The 23837-nt window shown below is 38.5% G+C and overlaps 1 protein-coding gene across 22 annotated transcripts in view; it reads left to right on the forward strand.

The window, feature by feature from the left end:
• Nucleotides 1-23837, forward strand: part of AHI1 (Abelson helper integration site 1) — a 219105-nt gene that overhangs the window by 100384 nt on the left and 94884 nt on the right. For 20 of the 22 annotated variants that reach the window (XM_025294490.3, XM_044924197.2, XM_006059263.4 and 17 more), the window contains one exon: nucleotides 7682-7799. In XM_025294490.3, the coding sequence (XP_025150275.3) occupies nucleotides 7682-7799 (118 nt within the window). Of the gene's footprint in view, nucleotides 1-7681; nucleotides 7800-10152; nucleotides 10213-15193; nucleotides 16476-23837 lie in introns of those variants that run through there. The other 2 variants (XM_044924200.2, XM_045161939.1) reach the window with 2 other exon arrangements.

Raw genomic sequence — 23837 nt, forward strand, 5'->3', positions numbered from 1 at the left:
TTCTTTGTCAAAAATAAGGTACGCATAGTGCATGGGTATATTTCTCCACTCCAGTATTCTTGCCTGGAGAATTCCATGGTAGGAGGTTACAGTCCATGGGGTTGCAAAGAGTCAGACACAGCTAAGTGACTAACACTTTAACTTGCAATTTCAACTACGGAATCAGAGTCAAAGATAAAATAGAAGAACAAAAGATTCTTGACAAGTTTTAGGAGTTCTGTGCCAAGAACTAGGGCCAGAGACCTATATGTATATATTTTTCTATTATTTCATACCCCTGTTTCTAGATTTAAATATGGGTACTGTGTGGATCACAATAAACTGTGGAAAATTCTGAAAGAGATGGGAATACCAGACCACTTGATCTGCCTCTTGAGAAATTTGTATGCAGGTCAGGAAGCAACACTTAGAACTGGACTTGGAACAACAGACTGGTTCCAAATAGGAAAAGGAGTTCGTCAAGGCTGTATATTGTCACCCTGTTTATTTAACTTATATGCAGAGTACATCATGAGAAATGCTGGACTGGAAGAAACACAAGCTGGAATCAAGATTACCGGGAGAAATATCAATAACCTCAGATATGCAGATGACACCACCCTTACGGCAGAAAGTGAAGAGGAACTCAAAAGCCTCTTGATGAAAGTGAAAGTGGAGAGTGAAAAAGTTGGCTTAAAGCTCAACATTCAGAAAACGAAGATCATGGCATCTGGTCCCACCACTTCATGGGAAATAGATGGGGAAACAGTGGAAACAGTGTCAGACTTTATTTTTCTGGGCTCCAAAATCACTGCAGATGGTGACTGCAGCCATGAAATTAAAAGATGCTTACTCCTTGGAAGGAAAGTTATGACCAACCTAGATAGCATATTCAAAAGCAGAGATATTACTTTGCCAACAAAGGTTCGTCTAGTCAAGGCTATGGTTTTTCCTATGGTCATGTATGGATGTGAGAGTTGGACTGTGAAGAAGGCTGAGCGCCAAAGAATTGATGCTTTTGAACTGTGGTGTTGGAGAAGAGTCTTGAGAGTCCCTTGGACTGCAAGGAGATCCAACCAGTCCATTCTGAAGGAGATCAGCCCTGGGATTTCTTTGGAAGGAATGATGCTAAAGCTGAAACTCCAATACTTTGGCCACCTCATGCGAAGAGTTGACTCATTGGAAAAGACTCTGATGCTGGGAGGGATTGGGGGCAGGAAGAGAAGGGGACGACAGAGGGTGAGATGGCTGCATGGCATCACTGACTCGATGGACGTGAGTCTGAGTGAAGTCCAGGAGTTGGTGATGGACAGGGAGGCCTGGCGTGCTGTGATTCATGGGGTCGCAAAGAGTCGGACACGACTGAGCGACTGATCTGATTGAGTTCCTTACTTTTAAGCCCATTATTCTGTAATTCTTATCATCAAAAAGTCAGTTACATTTGAGAAGTCTTGACTATAAATACCACCTTAAATTTGGGTAAGATTTAAAACATGGACTGCTTTCATATATGTTAATGAGTTTGACTTCTGTATAATTCTTATAAGGTTATACCAGCCATTTACTAAACAAATGTATATAAACAAAACCCGTCCCTTACCCTCAAAAAGATTATAGTCTCATGGATGTTAACTTACTAGGTAAGCATCCTAAGGTACTACCAGTGCCATGATACTAGAAGATGTGGGAATAGTGGGGAGACAAAGAAGGAGGTCCGTCTGGTCAACAAAGGTCAGTCTAGTCAAAGCTGTGATTTTTCCAGTTCTGATGTATGGATACTGCAAGGAGATCAAAGCAGTCAATCCTAAAGGAAATCTGTCCTAAATATTCATTGGAAGGACTGATGCTGAAGCTGAAGCTCCAATACTTTGACCACCTGATGGGAAGAACTGACTCATTGGAAAAGCCCCTGATGCTGGGAGAGATTAAAGGTAGGAGGAGAAGGGAATGACAGAGGATGAGATGGTTGGATGGCATCACTGACTCGATGGACATGAGTTTGAGGAAGCTCCAGGAGTCAGTGATGGACAGGGAAGCATGGTGTGCTGCAGTCCATGGGGTCGCAAAGAAGTCGGACACGACTGAGCAACTGGGCTGACTAAAATTAGGAGGAGATAAGTTCTAATGGGAAAGTCTGAAAGACTTTTCGTGCCTGATGTAACACTTGAGCTTAGGCTTTGAGAAGAAGTCAATATCAAAAAGGAAGATGGAGCCAGGAAGGAAGCACATTCCAGGAAACAGAAAAAGCATGAACTGAGTCACAGAGACATGAAGCAATGTGGAATGTCTGGGGAGCAATATGCAATTTGTTGCAGCTGGAACATAGGAGATAGAGCAGTAAGGTTGGAAGGCTAATAGTTCTTATAGAAAGCTTTGTTTGCCGTACTAAAAAGTATGGATTTTATCCAGTGGAACAGTTGATGATGGGTTTTAAACAAAAGTGTTGCTCCATCAAATTAGCATTTTAGAAAAATCACCCTGGTAGCAGTATAGAAGAAGAATCAGTAGATGGGAGGACAAGTCAGCAGACTATTGCAGTGGTAGCACCGATGGTGGAGGAGTGGAATCAGGTGCCAGAGCAGCTGACGGCCTAAATGAGCAACTCCGTGTGGAGTGTCAGGAAGCTGTCCAGGGTGATGCCCATCTGTCTGGCTGGAACAGCAGAGTGGGTGATGAGAGCTTTCCCCGAGGAAGTGAACAGCATAGGGAAGGTTAGTTTGGTTCTGAACTTACTGATCAGAAGAGTTTTACATGAAAACATTGTCAGCATGAAAGGCAGATGAAGCAATGAAAACATACATCTTTGCCTGGGATAACCGTGTGGTGTGAGGGAAGTAGAGAGCCCAGTGGGTCTAGCAGGCAACACAGAGAAGCAGTGGCAGGATCACCAACAAAAAATGGTTTCCCAGAAACACGAGAGTGATTGACAGTGTCAGGTATCTCAGAGGCCTGAGTGAATCTGCCAAATTTGATCATTTGAAGTCCATGATGACTTTAGTTTCAGATTTAGTGTTCTGATAGATACAAGCTTTGTTGTAGCTGCTTGAAAGTGAATGGCTGAGCTATATAGATAGCAGTTATTGGCTGTTTTTCAAAAACTTTAACGTTCAATGAAGGTTAAGGAAATTTATGGAATCATAGTAAGAATTACTTGTTTTCTATTTTGTAGTAAAGTGAAAAGATTAATGCTTATAGCCTGTAGACAAACAGCTAATAGAGAATTTGGAAGAGCCTTAAGGATAGCCACATGGAGAAGGAAATGGCAACCCACTCTAGTATTCTTGCCTGGAGAATTCCATGGACAGAGGAGCCTGGCAGGGTACAGTCCACAGGGTTGCACAGAATCAGACACGTCTAAGCATGCATGCAAAGATATCTTCAAGGGAACAGCTGGGGGATTAATTTTAAATGGAAGAGTACCTCTTTATCTGGGCTTCCCTGATAGCCCAGTTGGTAAAAAATCCGCCTGCAGTGCAGGAGACCCTGGTTCGTTTCCTGGGTCGGGAAGATCCCCTGGAGAAGGGAAAGACTACCCACTCCAGTGTTCTGGCCTGGAGAATTCCATGGACTGTATAGTCCATGGGGTCTCAAAGAGTTGGACCTGACTGAGCGAACTTCTCTTTCACCTGTTTATCTGACACTGGAAAGAAAGAGAGGAGGACAGGTGTAAGAGGCATGTTCTTGGAAGTGAGGATTTCAGGGGACTCAGAACCAAATTTTCTCTCTGGAGTAAGGAAGAGAGAGAAAGGAGGTGAAGGTTTGTACTGTAGTATGCATCAGGTTAATTGGCTTTCTCTGAGGCATATTACTACTGGGTAAGTGGTTTGAACCAGTACCAGCTCTTAATTTTGAGCTTTACACAGGGGAATATATTAGTAATCTTTGAACCACCAGCCCTTATACTCAAAAAATCTTGATTAAATATTACAAAATAAAATGTTGTGATGACTGATCCCCATTTGAATTCTGGTTTAGTTAATACTGTAGGGGGTGAACTAATTTGAGGAGAGATTTTCTAGCTCATTACCCCACTGTAAAAATTTAACAGTAACAATGTTTCTTCCCTATCCCTCACTTCATTGTCCCAATTTATAAGGGCAGTATCTAGGACCTAGAGAGATCATGTTGCATCTCTCTTTATGACATCACGGCCTACTCATTTCTTAGGTTTTACTAACCTCTATATCACAGAAATGTAAGTTGCTTTTAGAACTTATGAGGTGTTCAGATAACTGACTTCGGATAACTTGAATCTCACTTTGGCTCAAGTTTTCTGTTTAACTTGTTTTGTAATACTGGGATTTTAATTTTTACAGCAGACATATAATTTGCAACAAAAAAATTTCCTAGGTGCTGGTTTTAGAAGTGTCTTCAAATTAAAGTGTTATCTGCATTGTTGTTCAAATTTAGTTTAAAAAAATAGATGTCCGGAAGAAGGGGGACACATTTGTTAACATAAGTGTATAAACAGTGTTAATATCTTTTCTGTTATCATTGAAATCAAGTTTGAAGTATCTTCACAAATTGAAACTTTGAAAACAATTCTTCAGGTGAATAAAGCATATAAAGTCAGCTAAAAGGATTAGACTTGTAAATATATATGGAAATGAGTGTTACATATCTCCCAATGGTTTTACAATTTAATCACTAAAGGGTAAAACTATTGTAGCCTGTTTAGCTTTGTGCATTCAATTTGAGGTTAGAGCAATGACTTTTTTAACATGAAAATTAACTCCTCCTAGAGAATTAGTATTTGCATATTTTACCAAAACTGTTTATACCCTGAAAGAGCAGGCAAAACAGTTTTTGTGATTAACTTGGCAGTTCTAGGTGGTTGTTTTTTTCTTTTCTTCCATTATGAATTTTATTAAATTTTTATGCTTCTCATTTTGCACAGTATGGAGGTATTAAACTGACTTTGGCAGACTGTGGTTTTTGCATGAGGCAAGCAGAAAAGTGTTTTGTAAAAAGAGGATAGATTGTTGTAGGGTAGACTAGCTTAGCCAACCTTTCTGTTGTTGTAAAATTATTAAGCAATTCTTTTCCACAGCATATGTTTCAAAAATAGATATTGCTTCACTCTGTATAATGGTTGTTATTATTTTTCTTCCTTTAAATGAATTAGTGAATATGTATAGGCTCACTTTGAAAATACTTTGAGTTCTAATTTCAGATCACTATTAGTTCAGTTCAGTTCAGTCACTCAGTTGTGTCCAACTCTTTGCAACCCCATGAATTGCAGCATGCTGGGCCTCCTTGTCCATCACCAACTCCCGGAGTTCACCCAAACTCATGTGCATCGAGTTGGTGACGCCATCCAGCTATCTCATCCTCTCTTGTCCCCTTCTCCTCCTGCCCCCAATCCCTCCCAGCATCAGGGTCTTTTCCAATGAGTCAACTCTTCGCATGAGGTGGCCAAAGTATTGGAGGGTAGTGATTAACAATTATCCATACCTTAGAAACTAAGTTATCCTCCCTGTTATGTTGCCACTCATCACTTCACGAACATTTGAATAGTCTCTAAAGATATGTCAAGAGAGGGCAGAAGTGTAGAAATGCTTAGAAAGACCATATAATTGTAGATCATAAATTGGATTTTTTAAAACAGCATTTTACTTAGAAAAAGTGGCAAGTCTTTCAGTTTGAGTGGAGTCATTCAAGTATCCTATTTGAGCTTTCTTGGTATTCATTTTTTGCTTTAGCACAAGTAATTTTCTGAAGAGGAAGACTGAAAAGCAAATTTGTGTGTATGTGTGTGTGTGCACATGTGCGTGTCCAGCATACACCTGCTTTTTTGCACCAGATTTCAAAATGCTTTGTTTGATAGGTAGGATTAAAATTTTCAAGAACATAGAAGTAAACTGAAAAATGATTCTAAAAAAGAGAAGTGAATTAAATAGTTAAGTGATAAATATGTCATTTTGTGTATAGTACTTCCATATAAAAGCATAGCATTCTGAAAAATTTACTGCAGCATCTTACTGCATTATATATTTCTAAGTACCCTTGCTTGTAATGATGTTAATAATAATAACTAATATTTATATAACAATTTGTATAGCACTTTAGGATCCCCTTTGTGAATGTACTCTGTTTAATCTATTTCATTAATGTTATTTAGTGCTTTAGAGTTAACCTATGTTTTAATACCAATGATTATTATTAGTCTTCAAGCACATTTCCTTTGAAGTTTATTTACTGTTTTTATTATCTCCATTTACAAAATGAAATTCAATGATCTTAGGTGATTTCATTGTTACTTTAGCTGTTGTATCAATGTAAATAGTCAACATTAATTTTGGTCAGTGTTAATAATGGCTTCTTATAGAATTTTTCTAGCTGGATAATTTTTCTTAGCACTGATGTAATATTTGACCCCATCTAATAACTACTTTGGAAAATATTTTTATTTTTCATAAAATGATACCACAATAGTTTAGGAATCTTAGAGCTATAATCGCACATGATCTTAGTTGACTTTTTCACAAAATTCTTTCTTTCAAAAGAAAAACTTAATCTTATATACCATTTACTGTCACTATTTGAAAGAAGAAAAGCATTTACAAATATTATGTAAATAATGAGTCAGATAAAGGGCATGTAACCACAACTCAGTACTGTTGTTCTATGTATAGAACATCAAAAGGGAATTTTTAAATACTAATACAGTGGAAGTCCTCTGTGTAGTTTTGAGTATTTCAAAAAAGAGAGAGAAAGGAGCTACTTTCCTATACTAATATTTACATACCATAAACTGTCATTTTTAATAGTTTGTTAATTAACAGATTACTTTTTTACAGAAAATTAGAAATTTAAACATTTCCTTTTTTTTCAAAATTCGATCACATTTTATCATGCTTGTTGGAAGTGGTAAAAATAATAAGATATGATTGATTTATTAATAATGAAAAAGAGACTAGATCGCTGCTGAAATTATCTGAACTGCAAGATGATTTTACTAACGTTCTAAACATTTAAGCCTTTTTCTGTGAAGTGTACTCTTCATACACTTACAGTGTTACAGTGTGGTTACAATGTAGTTACAATGTTGCACATGTTACTCGTTTCATTTCATTTCATTTCATTTCTGAGTACAGACCATTGTACTTGCACAATTGTAGTAGAATTTTTGTGCTATTGAACATTGTTTTTACTTATAGAAATTTTGCTTGTTCATTATTTGAGTTGTTTTTTGAAAACTGTCTTAAGAATAAGATTTTTTGATACGGCAGAAACTATTTCACCTGGCTAGTTCAGTTGCAGCTGTGTTATCTATGTCACTGTGATACATATAAACGTGAACATTACAGGTGTTTTCTGTACAGTATCTGAAAAGGAAGTACTTGTTCTTTCAAAAATGCTAAGGAAATGTGGATGTGAAACATTTAAAAACTCTTTCTTAATTGAAAGCAGTCAGGGAGTCACTTATTTTTTGCATTTTTTTTTTTTTGGCATAACTTTTAAGACCACTCTAAGTTACTAATAAAGTTAATTCCATGATAAGCAAACTTGTTTTCAAAGTAAGGCAGATTGTAAAAACTATAGAGTTTTGTAAACTCTTAAAAACTAAGCATATAAATCATTGTCACTCCTTTTGACATGTTCCCTGGTTTGCATCGTAAGCAAATATTTCTCATCCACTATTTGCATCAGTAACCCCGGATATTACGCTTTCATTTCTGATTTGCCTTTCCTATTACAGGTCAACAAAAATCTCTCATTCACTTCGACATCAGCCTCCTCACAGCAGTCTAAGTCAAAACAATCAAACATGCTGGACGCTCATCAGATTCTGCGTCAGTTTGGTTTCACTCAAACCGGTGAGCCCCTTTCTTACTTTGACTAGTCAGTAAATGTTCAGATTCTATTTTTTAATGGATGTCATGTATTTCACTTCAGAAGTATGGCTCATAGCATTATAACGGTCAATTTTCACACTTGGTGAATTATATTCCAGCATTTTTTTCTTTAAAAATCACTGAACTATTTCAAAAGCAAATTTGAATTTGGTAACTTTATTTTTTTTTTTATTTTATTTTTAAACTTTACATAATTGTATTAGTTTTGCCAAATATCAAAATGAATCCGCCACAGGTATACATGTGGTAACTTTAATGGTAGATACTCTCATCCTCTAGTCTTTTGAGTAGATAATAATTGAAAAGTCACAGAACATGAGCTTTATATCTGATTCAGTTTCCTTTGGGTAAAGGAACCATAATTTATGGATAATCAGATTTTGTGATTCATTTCAAAGAAACCCCAGGTAAAATGCATTTTGGTAGAAACAGGATGCATCCTGCCAAAATATCACGTTTCTTCAAAACTGGAAAATTAACAAAAGATGCAAATAAGCTAGTTATTTAAATGTATATCAATCACAGAGTTGAAACGAACTATACAATTGCAAATTTTAGGCGAATATTTTAAATTAATTTGAATAAGTTTTTCAAAGAATCTCAAAGAAAAAGCCTCTAGATGAGAAGTGTGTATTTTTGGTATTGAAAGATGTCTGCTTCTATTCATTAGCTTTTGGTATTTTCTAGTATTTTTTTTCTACTATGGAAATCTTTCAGAAAGATGAGAGAACTGAAAAGAACAAAACAGTTGTCTTTGACAGAGAGAGGAGGAAACTTGAGCTTGAAAAGACCAGCTTAATTTATTTAGAAATTTAGGAACGATCTTACTCTTCTACTTTGAAGGTATTTGGAGTTTGCATATGAAGTTAGTGTAATATCGCTGAGTTACATATTCAGTTCAGTTCAGTTCAGTCGCTCAGTCATGTCCAACTCTCTGCGACCCCATGAGCTGCAGCATGCCACACCTCCCTGTCCATCACCAACTCCCAGAGATACCAAAATTCATGTCCATTGAGCCAGTGATGCCATGCAACCATCTCATCCTCTGTAGTCCCCTTCTCCTCCTGCGCTCAATCTTCCCAGCATCAGGGTCTTTTCAAATGAGTCAGCTCTTCGCATCAGGTGGCCAAAGTATTGGAGTTTCAGCTTCAACATCAGTCCTTCCAATGAACACCCAGGACTGATCTCCTTTAAGATGGACTGGTTGGATCTCCTTGAAGTCCAAAGGACTCTCCAAAGTCTCCTACAGCACCACAGTTCAAGAACTAAGCATCAATTCTTCAGCGCTCAGCTTTCTTCACACTCCAACTCTCACATCCGTGCACCACAACTGGAAAAACCATAGCCTTGACTAGGTGGCCTTTATTGGCACAGGAATGTCTCTGCTTTTTAATATGCTGTCTAGGTTGGTCATAACTTTCCTTCCAAGGAATAAGCGTCTTTAATTTCATGGCTGCAGTCACCATCTGCAGTGGTTTTGGAGCCCAGAAAAATAAAGTCTCTGTTTCCACTGTTGCCCCATCTATTTCCCATGAAGTGATGGGACCAGTTGCCACAATCTTAGTTTTCTGAATGTTGAGTTTTAAGCCAACTTTTTCACTCTCCTCTTTCACTTTTATCAAGAGGCTCTTTAGTTCTTCACTTTCTGCCATAAGGGTGGTGTCATCTGCATATCTGAGGTTATTGATATTTCTCCAAGAAATCTTGATTCCAGTTAGTGCTTCATCCACTCCAGCATTTTTCATGGGTACTCTGCATATAAGTTAAATAAACGCAGTGACAATATACAGCCTTGACGTACTCCTTTTCCTATTTGGAACCAGTCTGTTGTTCCATGTCCAGTTCTAACTGTTGCTTCCTGACCTGAATATAGGTTTCTCAAGAGGCAGGTCAAGTGGTCTGGTATTCTCATCTCTTTCAGAATTTTCCACAGTTTGTTGTGATCCACACAGTCAAAGGCTTTAACATAGTCAACAAAGCAGAAATAGATGTTTTTCTGGAACTCTCTTGCTTTTTTGATGATCCAACGGATGTTGGAAATTTGATCTCTGATTCCTCTGCCTTTTCTAAAACCAGCTTGAACATCTAGAAGTTCACAGTTCACGTATTGCTGAAACCTGGCTTGGAGAATTCTGAGCTTTACTTTACTAGCGTGTGAGATGAGTGCAATTGTGTGGTAGTTTGAGCATTCTTTGGCATTGCCTTTCTTTGGGATTGGAATGAAAACTGACCTTTTCCAGTCCTGTGGCCACTGCTGAGTTTTCCAGATTTGCTGGCATATTGAGTGCAGCACTTTCACAGCATCATCTTTCAGGATTTGAAAGAGCTCAACTGGAATTCCATCACCTCCACTAGCTTTGTTTGTAGTGATGCTTCCTAAGGCCCACTTGACCTCACATTCCAGGATGTCTGGCTCTAGGTCAGTGATCACACCATTGTGATTATCTGGGTCATGAAGATCTTTTTTGTACAGTTCTTCTGTGTATTCTTGCCACCTCTTCTTAATATCTTCTGTTTCTGTCATGTCCATACCATTTCTGTCCTTTATTGTGCCCATGTTTGCATGAAATGGTCCATTGGTATCTCTGATTTTCTTGAAGAGATCTCTACTCTTTCCCATTCTGTTGTTTTCCTCTATTTCTTTTCATTGATCACTGAGGAAGGCTTTCTTATCTCTCCTTACTCTTCTTTGGAACTCTGCATTCAAATGGGTATATCTTTCCTTTTCTCCTTTGCTTTTCACTTCTCTTCTTTTCACAGCTATTTGTAAGGCCTCCCCAGACAGCCATTTTGCTTTTTTGCATTTCTTTTTGCTGGGCATGGTCTTGATCCCTGTCTCCTGTACAAGGTCATGAACCTCTGTCCATAGCTCATCAGGCACTCTGTCTATCAGATCTAGTCCCTTAAATAAATTTGTCAGTTCCACTGTATAATCATAAGGGATTTGATTTAGGTCGTACCTGAATGGTCTAGTGGTTTTCCCCACTTTCTTCAATTTAAATCTGAATTTGGCAATAAGGATTTCATGATCTGAGCCATAGTCAGCTCCCAGTCTTGTTTTTGCTGACTGTATAGAACTTCTCCATCTTTGGCTGCAAAGAATATAGTCAATCTGATTTCGGTGTTGGCCATCTGGTGATGTCCATGTGTAGAGTCTCCTTTTGTGTTGTTGGAAGAGGGTGTTTGCTATGACCAGTGTGTTCTCTTGGCAAAACTGTATTAGCCTTTGCCCTACTTCATTCTGTACTCCAAGGCCAAATTTGCCTATTACTCCAGGTGTTTCTTGACTTCCTACTTTTGCATTCCAGTCCCCTATAATGAAAAGAAGATCTTTATTGGGTGTCAGTTCTAAAAGGTCTTGTAGGTCTTCATAGAACCATTCAATTTCAGCTTCTTCAGCATTACTGGTCGGGGCATAGACTTGGATTACTGTGATATTGAATGGTTTGCCTTGGAAACAAACAGTGATCATTGTCATTTTTGAGATTGCATCCAAGTACTGCATTTTGGACTCTTTTGTTTACTATAATGGCTACTCCATTTCTGCTAAGGGGTTCTTTCCCACAGTAGTAGATAAAATGGTCATCTGAGTTAAATTCACCCATTCCAGTCCATTTTAGTTTGCTGATTCCCAGAATGTCTACATTTACTCTTGCCATCTCCTGTTTGACCACTTCCAGTTTGCCTTGATTCACGGACCTAACATTCCAGGTTCCTATGCAATATTGCTCTTTACAGCATCGGACCTTGTTTCTAACAGCAGTCACATCCACAACTGGGTGTTGTTTTTGCTTTGGCTCCATCCCTTCATTCTTTCTGAAGTTATTTCTCCACTGATCTCCAGTAGCATATTGGGCACCTACCAACCTGGGGAGTTCATCTTTCTGTGTCCTATCTTTTGCCTTTTCATACTGTTACATGTTACAGTAGGAAAATATCTGGATCAAGAGCTCTTATCTTAAGTCCTGGCTGTGCCTTTTATTATCCTTGTTACCTGCAAATGTTAGAATTTTCATTTGAAAACTGGGAATGATGTTTGCATTATATATTGTGGAAGATCAAGTCACAAAGTACATATGAAAACACTCTATAAGCATTAGATGCTATGTGAATGTAACATACTTGTATTGTAAACATGATTTGTATGTGCACTAGCTTTGAAAAAATACTTTGAGTTCTAATTTTAAGTCACTCTGGTAATTAACAATTGTCCCAAACCTTAGAAATCTTAAATTTCTAGTCTTTCAGATATTTACCGGAAGTTTGAGCAATAGTTTTGCTCTTCTTGTGTATAGTGGAGGGCAGACCATGTGCACCTCCTATAGATGCATTCTCTGCATCCTAATGTGATACTTGGTTTGCCTTCAGACCACGTCATTTTAATGAGTAGGAGGGAGGAGGGAACCTGGCTCCACCACTTGATGCCTGTCTTTCTGCTGAGGTCTAAATTTCTTCCGGGAACAAATCTTGCCTTCCACATTTCAGGATTAAGAGTATAAAACATAAGTCTGATCAAGTTAGCAGATTGATTAAAGTTCATTCAAGTAGTATCTTAAGTTTATCAGCCAATGAGGTATAGATAATAGATACAAAATTCTTTCTTTTTCTGTAAACGGAAAGAGAAGACAGGATAGATAGGAAGGCTTTGAAATGGAAGAGTGATTACCACTCTGACAGATAAAGAATAAAAGGAAAACCAGATATGATAAAGGCAAGCCTTGCAAACTTAACAATTTTACCTTGGATTCGCTTCCTTTACCTTCAGCTTCCATGGTCATATAGGCCTTGAGTGGGACTTTTAAATCTTGCATATCCCTCGATGTGAGCACTGTCTCAGGAGCATGACCATTAAGCCATGTAATATCTGGTAGGACTGCTTTGCTCAATTTTTAGTTATTCTCATTTTAAGGCATATCGTCCCTATAAAATTTGTTGAGAGACTTCCGTGGCAGTCCAGTGGCTAAGACTTCATGCTTCCAGTGCTGGGGACATAGGTTCAGTCTCTGGTCAGGGAACTAGGATGACACCTGCTGCACAGCCAAAAAAGAAAGAAGAAATTTTCTTAGATACCATTGTATAGAAAACTTATAAAAGCAGAGTATGTAATCCATTGCAAAGTGGCCAAATCCATCTTATTCATTAGGAAGCCAATCTTTGTGAAAAGAATCCTGCACTAGGAAACAGGTGAACTAATTTCTACGCTTGGCTCCACTTCTGAATGACTAGAATTTTTAGCAGTTTCTTTAAGCTTCAGTTTTTTTCATCCCTGCAGGGAAATGAGGGCTCTGGATTTGGTGAGTTTCTATCTTAAAAATTCTGTGAGTCTATTCAATATTCAAAACAGTTTTAAAAGGGGACAAAAGTTAAATGTTCTTGACCGTACAAATAATCTATTAGAATCTGAAATGAAGGACTTTGAAAATAATATAGATAGGATGTTTAAAAACAAAAACCTTACTGAAAAGCTGTCTAAATATCAAGTCTTATGTGCAGCTCTTTCAGTTTGTACAGTATAAAGAAATACAATTTACACAGAACTAGTCAGTATGGCCTACTGGCCTTCATGCCAGAGGCTTAAGAGGAGACTTTGATTTGATACATATTATATGTAAGTGAGTTTATATGCTGGAAGGTTAGGGCCAGGGGTGGGTTTATGGTCTGCTATCACTTCTGTTGACCTCATTCCAGGTGAGTTCTGGGTAATGGAGACTGCTAGAAAAGTATTTGTTTCCTCTTTGGTCTATTTTCTGTAGAGTTTCTAGACTACTGTCTTTACTTATTCTAAAATCATTCTAAGTAACTACTTTGCTTAAGGTCCTTACTTAAATATATGGACAAAATAAGACAGTCTCTGTCCTCAGGGAGCTTACAGTCTGGAAAGGCAAATGAGCATGCAGCAAATTATGTCAGAGTGTGATAAATTCTGAAATCACAGTATAAACAAAGTATCACTGAAATATAGAGGGATAAAGCAGTGGGGCGATTTCTCGTACTTTACATGTCCAAGCAGAACTCTTGCCCCCAAACCCTTCATCTACTTCCACTTCCCCTACCCCACACCAGGTCTTCCCACCAAACACTCAGGCACATGTACCCCGTCGTTTAGGGATCCCTCTTCTCCCTCCACTTCCCTACTTCTGCTCCTATCCCTTAGATTATTCTCCCCATAGCAGACAACAAGATTCTTTGAAAAATGCATTAGATTCTATTATTTCCCTATTTAAAACTCTTTAATGGCTTTCTCCAGCAATCAGAATGAGTTCCAAAGTCCTTATAAAACCTTCCAGGGTCTTGCCTCTTGTCTCTGTCACTGGCCTTATCAGCAGATGGGGTTTTAGAAGGGCACACTAAGCTGAGATGGTTGTGTGCTCAGTTGTGTCTGATTCTTTGCAACCCTATGGACTGTAGCCCACCAGGCTCCTCTGTCCATGGGATTTTCCAGGCAAGAATACTGCAGTGGGTTGCCATTTTCCTCCAGGGGACCTTTTCAACTCAGGGATTGAATCCGTATCTCCTGTGTCTCCTGCACTGCAAGCGGATCCTTTACCACTTGAGCCATCAGGAAAGCCACACTGAACTTCTGAACAAACAATTGGAAGAGAGCCTGACTTGCCTGGTCAGTGGTATGAGGCTTAGGTTAGCTGGAGGAAAGGATGAGATGCATGTATTTAGGAAGACCTGAGCTGCAAAGGTAGATGGGGTCAAATTGTGCCCTACTGGGGAATTCACATTTCATTCTCTAGATAAAACAGAGCTATCCAAAGGTATGAGGATGAAAGAGTAATAATAAAATATGTTTCTAAAAAATACCACTGGTGTCTCAGTGAGGGGTGGGTTAGAGAGGAAAAAAGCTGGATACAACACCTATGATACTTATTTCAGCAACTGTTTATTAGGCTATTGTTCCAGGTACTTAATGAACAAAATAATAAATCAGCTAATTTTATTAAAGTTAAAACTATAAATATTTTCTGAGTAATTTGTATAAGAAATAAATTTATAAAAATATATTCACCAATTATACCTAATGGCAACCCACTCCAGTACTCTTGCCTGCAAAATCCTGTGGACTGAGGAACCTGGTTGGCTGCAACATCCATGGGGTCACTAAGAGTCAGACATGACTGAGCGACTTCACTTTCACTTTTCACTTTCATACATTGGAGAAGGAAATGGCAACCCACTCCAGTATTCTTGCCTGGAGAATCCCAGGGATGGGGGAGCCTGGTGGGCTGCCGTCTATGGGGTCACACAGAGTCGGACACAACTGAAGTGACTTAGCAGTAGCATACCTAGATAAAGCTGGGGGGGTGGGGGAAGAAATTTTAATTTTAACATTTTAAATTAAATCGTAGGTTCAGTTCAGTGTCCGACTCTTTGCGACCCTGTGGACTGCAGCACATCAGGCTTCCCTGTCCATCACCAACTCCCAGAGCTTACTCAAACTCATGTCCATAGCGTCGGTGATGCCATCCAACCATCTTGTCTCACCACATAATGAACGTGTTATGCTCTTCCTGTACTTCCTTTGTATAATGAAGAAAATCTGTAAAATAACATCATGACTTCTACTTGTATAAAAAATTTTATTTATATACATCTTCATTTGATCCTCAGCAAAACCCTCTGAGAAATAAACATTAAAATCACAGAGTGTAAACTCTTTTGAGAGCTTCTTGGTAAAGAATCTGCAGGAGACCAAGTTCTATCCCTGGGTCAGGAAGATCCCCTAAAGAAGGGAATGGCAACCCACTCCAGTATTCTTGCCTGAAAAATTCCACAGACAGAGGATCCTGGTGGACTATAGTCCATGGGATCACAAAGAGTTGTACAAAACTGAGTGGTTATTTGTTGTAAGACCTTAAAGCTTTGACTTTCAGTCCCTTTACATCGAAACTGAGAAGCAGAGGGCCTGAAATGAGAGTTCACATAACTGGTGGCAGTTGTGTCTAGAGAAAGATTGCCTCTCTTCTGGTTTGGTACTGCTCACACTCCCCACCCCATGCTGCTTCTGCCTCTGCAGAGAGGGGGCTCTAGTTCAGATGTGAGGTGGACCCTTGGTGATGCTGTGCCTGGATCCATTACTTCATCCCTGGCCCATTGTCCTCCCACTCTGTCCAGAGGTCCCTCTGGCCATGCGTGTGACTTTTACTCCCTAACATTGGAAGTGTGTGATATATTGCAAACTAGTAACCTGGACAGCACTATTTGGAATAGGTGTAATTGTTAAAACTGAGGTGTCGTAAAAGTAATTTTCTAAGAATTTATGAACTTATCTTTTTACTGGGCCTTGATATACAACTCTGTCTTTGCCAGTTACTAGATTTCTTAAAGCCTAGTTCCAGTGAAACTGTGGTATTCAGTCTCCAGTCATATCAAGAGATTCTCAAGAAATTTAGCTCTGGTCATTGGTCTGAATCCTAGATCCCATTCAACCATCTCAAGAGTTCTTATGGTAGTAGTAAATTTTAACATGTGGATTATTCAGTAATGAGTAAAATCAATCACAGTTATGACGGTGGAAGTTAGAAAGTGCTATCATCTTTGTATGTCTATATTTGAAGGACAGCACCATTCATTTTTGTGTACTTAATGTACATTTTCACTGCATTGCACTAAATTTAATTCATATCAATAGGTAAGTAGAATCATGTAAAACAAAATGATTCATTTTTATTAGTATGACTGTTCATGTAATCTTTTTATCATGTTTTAAAATTGTAAACTTGGAATTTGATGGAGAGGCAGAATGTGACATGGCTTTTAAAAAACAATCAGTAGCTTCTGTCTTCTCCGTAATTTATTTGCACTCTCCTTTACAACATGTTAATATATATTAATGTTTTTATCATACCCTAAACAGTCAAGATATTTGACTTAAAATCATAAAATAATTCAGATAACTTTAGTATTGGTTGAGAGATCTGTCAAGTTAATTTTTGTACTTCCACATGTTGGATAATGTTTGAAAAATGTATTTTTGTATTCATTTTAGCCAAATATAAAGTTATTCCTTTGAGAAGTTCTGAAAATTACAAGCTATTTTTCTAGTTAAATTTTAATTTTATTGTTTTCAATATGTCAATATTTTTAAGCAAGGTTTTAACTTTTTATCAGTTCAGTTCAGTCACTCAGTGATGTCTGACTCTTTGCAATCCCATGGACTGCAGCATACCAGGCTTCCCTGTCCATCACCACTCCCAGAGCTTGCTCAAACTCATGTCCATCAAGTTGGTGATGCCATCCAACCATCTCATCCTCTGTCGTCCCCTTCTCCTCCTGCCTTCGATCGTTCCCAGCATCAGGGTCTTTTCCAGCGGGTCAGTTCTTGGCATCAGTTGGCCAAAATACGGGAGTTTTGGCTTCACCCTCAGTCCTTCCAATGAACACCCAGGACTGATCTCCTTTAGGATGGACTGGTTGGATCTCTTTGCAGTCCAAGGGGCTCTCAAGTATCTTCTTCAACACCACAGTTCAAAAGCATCAATTCTTTGGTGCTCAGCTTTCTTTATGGTCCAGCTCACATCCATACATGACTGCTGGAAAAACCATAACTTTGGCTAGACAGACCTTTGTCAGCAAAGTAATGTCTCTGCTTTTTGATATGCTATCTAGGTTGGTCATAGTTTTTCTTCCAAAGAGCAAGCGTCTCTTAATTTCATGGCTGCAGTCACCATCTGCAATGATATTGGAGTCCCCAAAAATAAAGTCTGTCACTGTTTTCCATTGTTTTCCTATCTATTTGCTATGAAGTGATGGGACCAGATGCCATGATCTTAGTTTTCTGAATGTTGAGCTTTAAGCCAGCTTTTTCACTCTTCTCTTTCACTTTCATCAAGAGGCTCTTTAGTTCTTCTTCACTTTCTGCCATAAGGGTGGTGTCATCTGCATATCTGAGGTTATTGATATTTCTCCCAGCAATCTTGATTCCAGCTTGTGCCACGTCCAGCCTGGCATTATGCAAGATGTACTCTGCATGTAAGTTAAACAAGCAGGGTAACAGTATACGGCCTTGATATACTCCTTTTCCTATTTGGAACCAGTCTGTTGTTCCATGTCCAGTTCTAACTGTTGCTTCCTGACCTGCATATAAATTTGTCAGGAGACAGGGAAGGTGGTCTGGTATTCCCATCTCTTTTAAGAATTTTGCACAGATTGTTGTGATCCATACAGTCACAGGCTTTGGCATAGTCAGTAAAGCAGAAGTAGATGTTTTTCTGGAACTCTCTTGCTTTTTCAATGGTCCAACAGATGTTGGAAATTTGTTCTGTGGTTCCTCTGCCTTTTCTAAATCCAGCTTGAACATCTGGAAGTTCTCGGTTCATGTAATGTTGAAGCCTGGCTTAGAGAATTTTGAGTATTACTTTGCTAGCGTATGAGAGGGAGAAGGCAATGGCACCCCACTCCAGTACTCTTGCCTGGAAAATCCCATGGATAGAGGAGCCTGGTAGGCTGCAGTCCATGGGGTCGCTAGGAGTCGGACATAACTGGGCAACTTCACTTTCTCTTTTCACTTTCATGCATTGGAGAAGGAAATGGCACCCCACTCCAGTGTTCTTGCCTGGAGAATCCCAGGGACGGGGGAGCCTGGTGGGCTGCCGTCTATGGGGTCGCACAGAGTCAGACACGACTGAAGCGACTTAGCAGCAGCAGCAGCAGCGTATGAGATGAGTGCAGTTGTGTGGTAGTTTGAGCATTCTTTGGCATTGCCTTTCTTTGGGATTGGAATGAAAACTGACCTTTTCCAGTCCTGTGGCTACTGCTGAGTTTTCCAGATTTGCTGGCATATTGAGTGCAGCACTTTCACAACATCATCTTTTACGATTTGAAAGAGCTCAACTGGAATTCCATCACCTCCACTAGCTTTGTTCGTAGTGATGCTTCCTAAGGCCCACTTGACCTCACATTCCAGGATGTCTGGCTCTAGGTGAGTGATCACACCATCGTCGTTGTCTGGGCCATTAAAATCTGTTTTGTATAGTTCTTCTGTGTATTCTTTTGTGTAACATTTTAGAGAAGTGCACAATTTTTTAAATAACGTAACTGAAATCTATGTCCTGCTTGACTTCACATTCCAGGATGTCTGGCTCTAGGTAAATGATCACAGCATCATGGTTATCTGGGTCATTGAAATCTGTTTTGTATAGTTCTTCTATGTATTCTTCTGTGTAACTTCTTATAGAGAAGTACAAAATTTTTTAAATAATGTAAATGAAATCTATTATTTGTGTGTCAATTTCACCAGAGAGTCTGTGATATCCTTATATAAACCCATTGTTGAAGGCATATTACATGTAAACTGGAAATATGATGGTTCTTGTATTTCAAAGGGAGAAAAAGAAAACATTTACGCAAAAATTAGATTAGAATAACTCAAACACAGGTGATGGTAAAAGGGGGTTTCCATTTTAAGGAAGGTAAAATGAGTTCAAAGTACTCTTTCATACTATCAGAATTGGCAGAATTTTCTGATAGTATTACTTAATGAACTTCAAACTATTCATTGAAAAAGAATGTTTCATTGAATTCTGATTTCGGATCTCCAGAATTTCAAGGCTTAAGTTCAGGTATGGGTTGGTGAAAGGAATTAATTCACTACCATAGATAATTTACAGAATTAACTGATTTTCTGTAGACAGATGTCCTTAAATTTGCCTTATCTGCTAACCGACCACTCTTCTGAATCCAGCGCTTGTGTGTTTTGGTGGAAAAAGCACTAGACCTGGAGTCAGAAGGCCAGAACGGTTGGGCCTGACTCGAATTCTGCCCCATCACAGCTGTTACCTTGGGTAGTTTCTCTCTCCCAGTATAATGTCCCTACTTTCCTCTTCAGATGATTTTTCTACTTCATAGAATTGTGAGAATCTGAAGGGTATTTTTAATGCTTTGAAATCCATAAGATACTGTGAGAATAAATATCACGAGATTCTATGGGAGATTCTTTTTAAGTTTGAAATTATACAGTTTGCAATGTGGCCAAAGGAATGGAGGAAAATCTTATTTTAAGACATGATTTAATAAAATGTGTTAAGTGATGATGGTTAAGTGATGATAGAGAAAAGAACATGTCAGAGAGGCAAACATGGATTCTCGAAAGAGAATTTTGAGAAGCATGCCAAAAAAGACATGAAGTTGAAGTAATTAGAAGACAAGTTTTCAAACAAATATACCTCAAATATAAATAATCCAACTAGAAGCTTCTTAACTTTTGAAACTTTGACTTTCCATATAAGTACCAGCCCACACAAAACCCCTGGAGATGGGATTGTTTTAATATTTGGATTTTTCTGGACACGGAGAAACAGACCTTGATCACATGGATTTTTTTCTTTAACACATCATCACTATTTTATATTCCCTTCCACAAAGAAGAGATTTCATTTGTTAGATATTTTTGTTGTCATTAGTAATTGGATTCTCTAAAGCTGATGTTTGATGGTACATTAAAGATATAAGATGCTGTTTTAATAACCAATATGAGGGTTTTACTGAGTGATTCTCCAGTGATTTGAGTTAATCTACTTGTTGAAGATTGAAGCATATCTGTACTTGTAATAAAAGTGCCTATATTTCTTCAGTAGTATCACTTTAATTAGTAAACTGTTTCTAACCATGTTCATAACTTAAAGTATATTCTACATATTTGTGTGTGTATGTGCTAAGTCACTTCAGTTGTGTCCATACTCTTTGTGACCCTATGGACTGTAGTCTACCAGGCTCCTCTGTCCATGGGGATTCTCCAGGCAAGAATACTGGAGTGGGTTGCTATGCCCTCCTCCAGGGGATCTTTGCAACCCGAGAATTGAACCCACATCTCTTATGTCTTCTGCATTGCCAGGTGGATTCTTTACCACTCAAGCCACCTGGGAAGCCCATTCTACATATTTATTCTTTACTAATTTGAACATCATTTTTATCAACTCAAGTGAATGTTAATATACTTAATGAATAATCTTTATGCACAAGGTTAGGCACTTAGTATCATGGTCTGCATTGAGATTTCTCCTGATACCCTCTGAAGAGAAAATATGAATGCAAACATTTCTCTTCATCTGAATCTGCTGATTTGAATGAGCTTAAATTTATGCACTATTTTCTAGACATTTATTTTGTAAGAAGCTGTTTTGTAGAATATTTATATGGTGTAAATGGTTCTAACTTTTTGATTTTCAACCTTTTTCTCCCATCCATTAAAAATAGAAGATTTGCTTTATGTTTTTCTTCTTTTTAGTCACATTTCTCTGTGTGTGTGTGTGTGTGTGTATTTTGTTTAAGAACCTACTAAATTTAGTTGTAAAGTATACTGTGACATTTGCCCAGTGGGTTAATTTTTAAAGTAAAATAATTAAGTTACTGAAAAATAACAAGAAAGCAACTGAAAACCATAAACTATAGGAAATTAAAATGAGATCTTACGGATTTAATGAACATGAAAACTACATAATTTCATTGTAACATAGCCAGAATACATGCCAGATCACTGAATTTGTATTTTATAGATATTCTGATGTTTACCTTTTTATCTAAGTTTTCCAATTGATGTGATAACAAATGCTTGATTTGTCTTTTTTATATTTTAAAGATTTATAGAAGTATTTGCATAAGACATCTTTTTTTAAAAAAGATCAAATACAAAATTTCTGAGAGTTTAAGCAAAGTTAAATAGCTGTTGTAGTTTATGTGGCTCTGAAATATGAAATCTAATCTTAGAAAAGATTTTCAGCTTCACATTTGTGTAGTGAGATATATTAGGTTGATGCAAATGTAAATAAGGTTTCAGACCGTGAATTTTAAGTCAGTGTAACTAGGCTCAAACACATATTTATTAATCAAAATAGGAACCATTACAATCAACACATTTTTACCAATGAGAAATAAGTTTGTTTATTCCTGTAGCATAAAAAGTCCATACTTCAGGATTTGAAAAATTCTTGGAAAGCATTTTCTGCTTCCTCTTGGTTGAAGTGTTTTCCCTGCAAAAAGTTGTTGAGATGCTTGGAGAAGTGGTAGTCAGTTGGCAAGAGGTCAGGTGAAATGGCAAATGAGGCAAAACCTCGTAGCCCAGTTGTTCAACATTTGAAGCGTTGGTTGTACGATGTGTCTTCGGGCATTGTCGTGAAGAATTGGGCCCTTTCTGTGGACCAGAATCGGCTGCAGGCGTTGCAGTTTTTGGTGCATCTCATTGATTTGCTGAGCATACTTCTCATATGTAGTGGTTTCACCGGGATTTAGAAAGCTGTGGTGATCAGCTGGGCACAGACAAACAAACAGTTCAGTTCAGTTCAGTCACTCAGTTGTGTCCGACTCTTTGCGACCCCATGAACCACAGCACGCCAGGCCTCCCTGTCTATCACCAACTCCCAAAGTCTACCCAAACCTATGTCCATCAAGTCAGTGATGTCATCCAGCCATCTCATCCTCTATCGTCCCCTCCTCCTCCTGCCCTCAGTCTTTCCCAGCATCAGGGTATTTTCCAATGAGTCAGCTCTTCGCATCAGGTAGCCAAAATATTGGAGTTTCAGCTTTAGCATCAGTCCTTCCAATGAACACCCAGGGCTGATCTCCTTTAGAATGGACTGGTTGGATCTCCTTGCAGTCCAAGAGACGCTCAAGAGTCTTCTCCAACACCATAGTTCAAAAGCATCAATTCTTCGGCGCTCAGCAGGTGGCCAAAGTATTGTAGTTTCAGCTTCAGCATCAGTCCTTCCAATGAACACCCAGGACTGATCTCCTTTAGAGTGGACTGGTTGGATCTCCTTGCAGTCCAAGGGACTCTCAAGAGTCTTCTCCAACACCACAGTTCAAAAGCAGCAATTCTTCGGCACTCAGCAGGTGGCCAAAATATTGGAATTTCAGCTTCAACATCAGTCCTTCCAATGAACACCCAGGACTGATCTCCTTTAGAGTGGACTGGTTGGATCTCCTTGCAGTCCAAGGGACTCTCAAGAGTCTTCTCCAACACCACAGTTCAAAAGCATCAATTCTTCGGCACTCAGCTTTCTTTATAGTCCAACTCTCACATCCATACGTGACCACTGGAAAAACCGTAGCCTTGACTAGATGGACCTTTGTTGGCAAAGTAATGTCTCTGCTTTTTAATATGCTGTCTAGGTTGGTCAGTGACCATGACCTTTTTCTGGTGCAGGTTTGACTTTGGGAAGTGCTTTGGAGCTTCTTTTTGATCCAGCCACTGAGCTGGTCCTCACCAGTTTTTGTATACAGCCCACTTTTTGTTGCACATCATGATGTGATGAAGAAGTGGTTCGTTGTTGTTGCATAGAATAAGAAGACGATGCTTCAAAACGACAATTTTTTTTATTTCAGTCAGCTCATGAGGCACTCACTCACTGAGCTTTTTCACCTTTCCAATTTGCTTGAAATGTTGAGCAACCATAGAATGGGCAACGTTGAGTTCTTTGACACGTGTAGTTGAAAGAGGATCATTCTTGATGATCCTCTCAGTTGGTGGTTGTCAGCTTCCAGTGCCGGCCACTGCACTCCTCATCTTCAAGGTTCTTGTCTTCTTTGCAAAACTTCCTGAACCACCACTGCACTGTATGTTCATTAGCAGTTCCTGGGCCAAATGCATTATAGATGTGGCTCTGCTGCTTTACCACCCGCTTTGAACTCGAATTAGAAAATTGCTTGAATTTGCTTTTTGTCTAACATCATTTCCATAATCTAAAAAAAATACATAGCAAGTAATAAGTCATTGGCAAAAAAACAGAAAGTGAGAAATATACATTTAGACAATGTATAACATAACCTGCATTTCAAAAGGCAAAGATCAACAAAGCACAACCTCTATTACTTTTGCACCAATCTAATATACCCGAACCACTTTTTGTCATATATGTGATTGAACTGTGATCATTGCCATGAGTGAGGTTGAGTTTCCTGAAAGAAATTTCTGTATTTTACTCTTGATATTTGCATTACCCTTTTTCATGTGGAAACTTTGGACTCCTTCTCCTTTCCTTTTTCTAACTAATTGGCCTT

This window comes from Bubalus bubalis, chromosome 10 (assembly GCF_019923935.1).
Source record: "Bubalus bubalis isolate 160015118507 breed Murrah chromosome 10, NDDB_SH_1, whole genome shotgun sequence".
NCBI classification, from domain to species: Eukaryota; Metazoa; Chordata; class Mammalia; order Artiodactyla; family Bovidae; genus Bubalus; species Bubalus bubalis.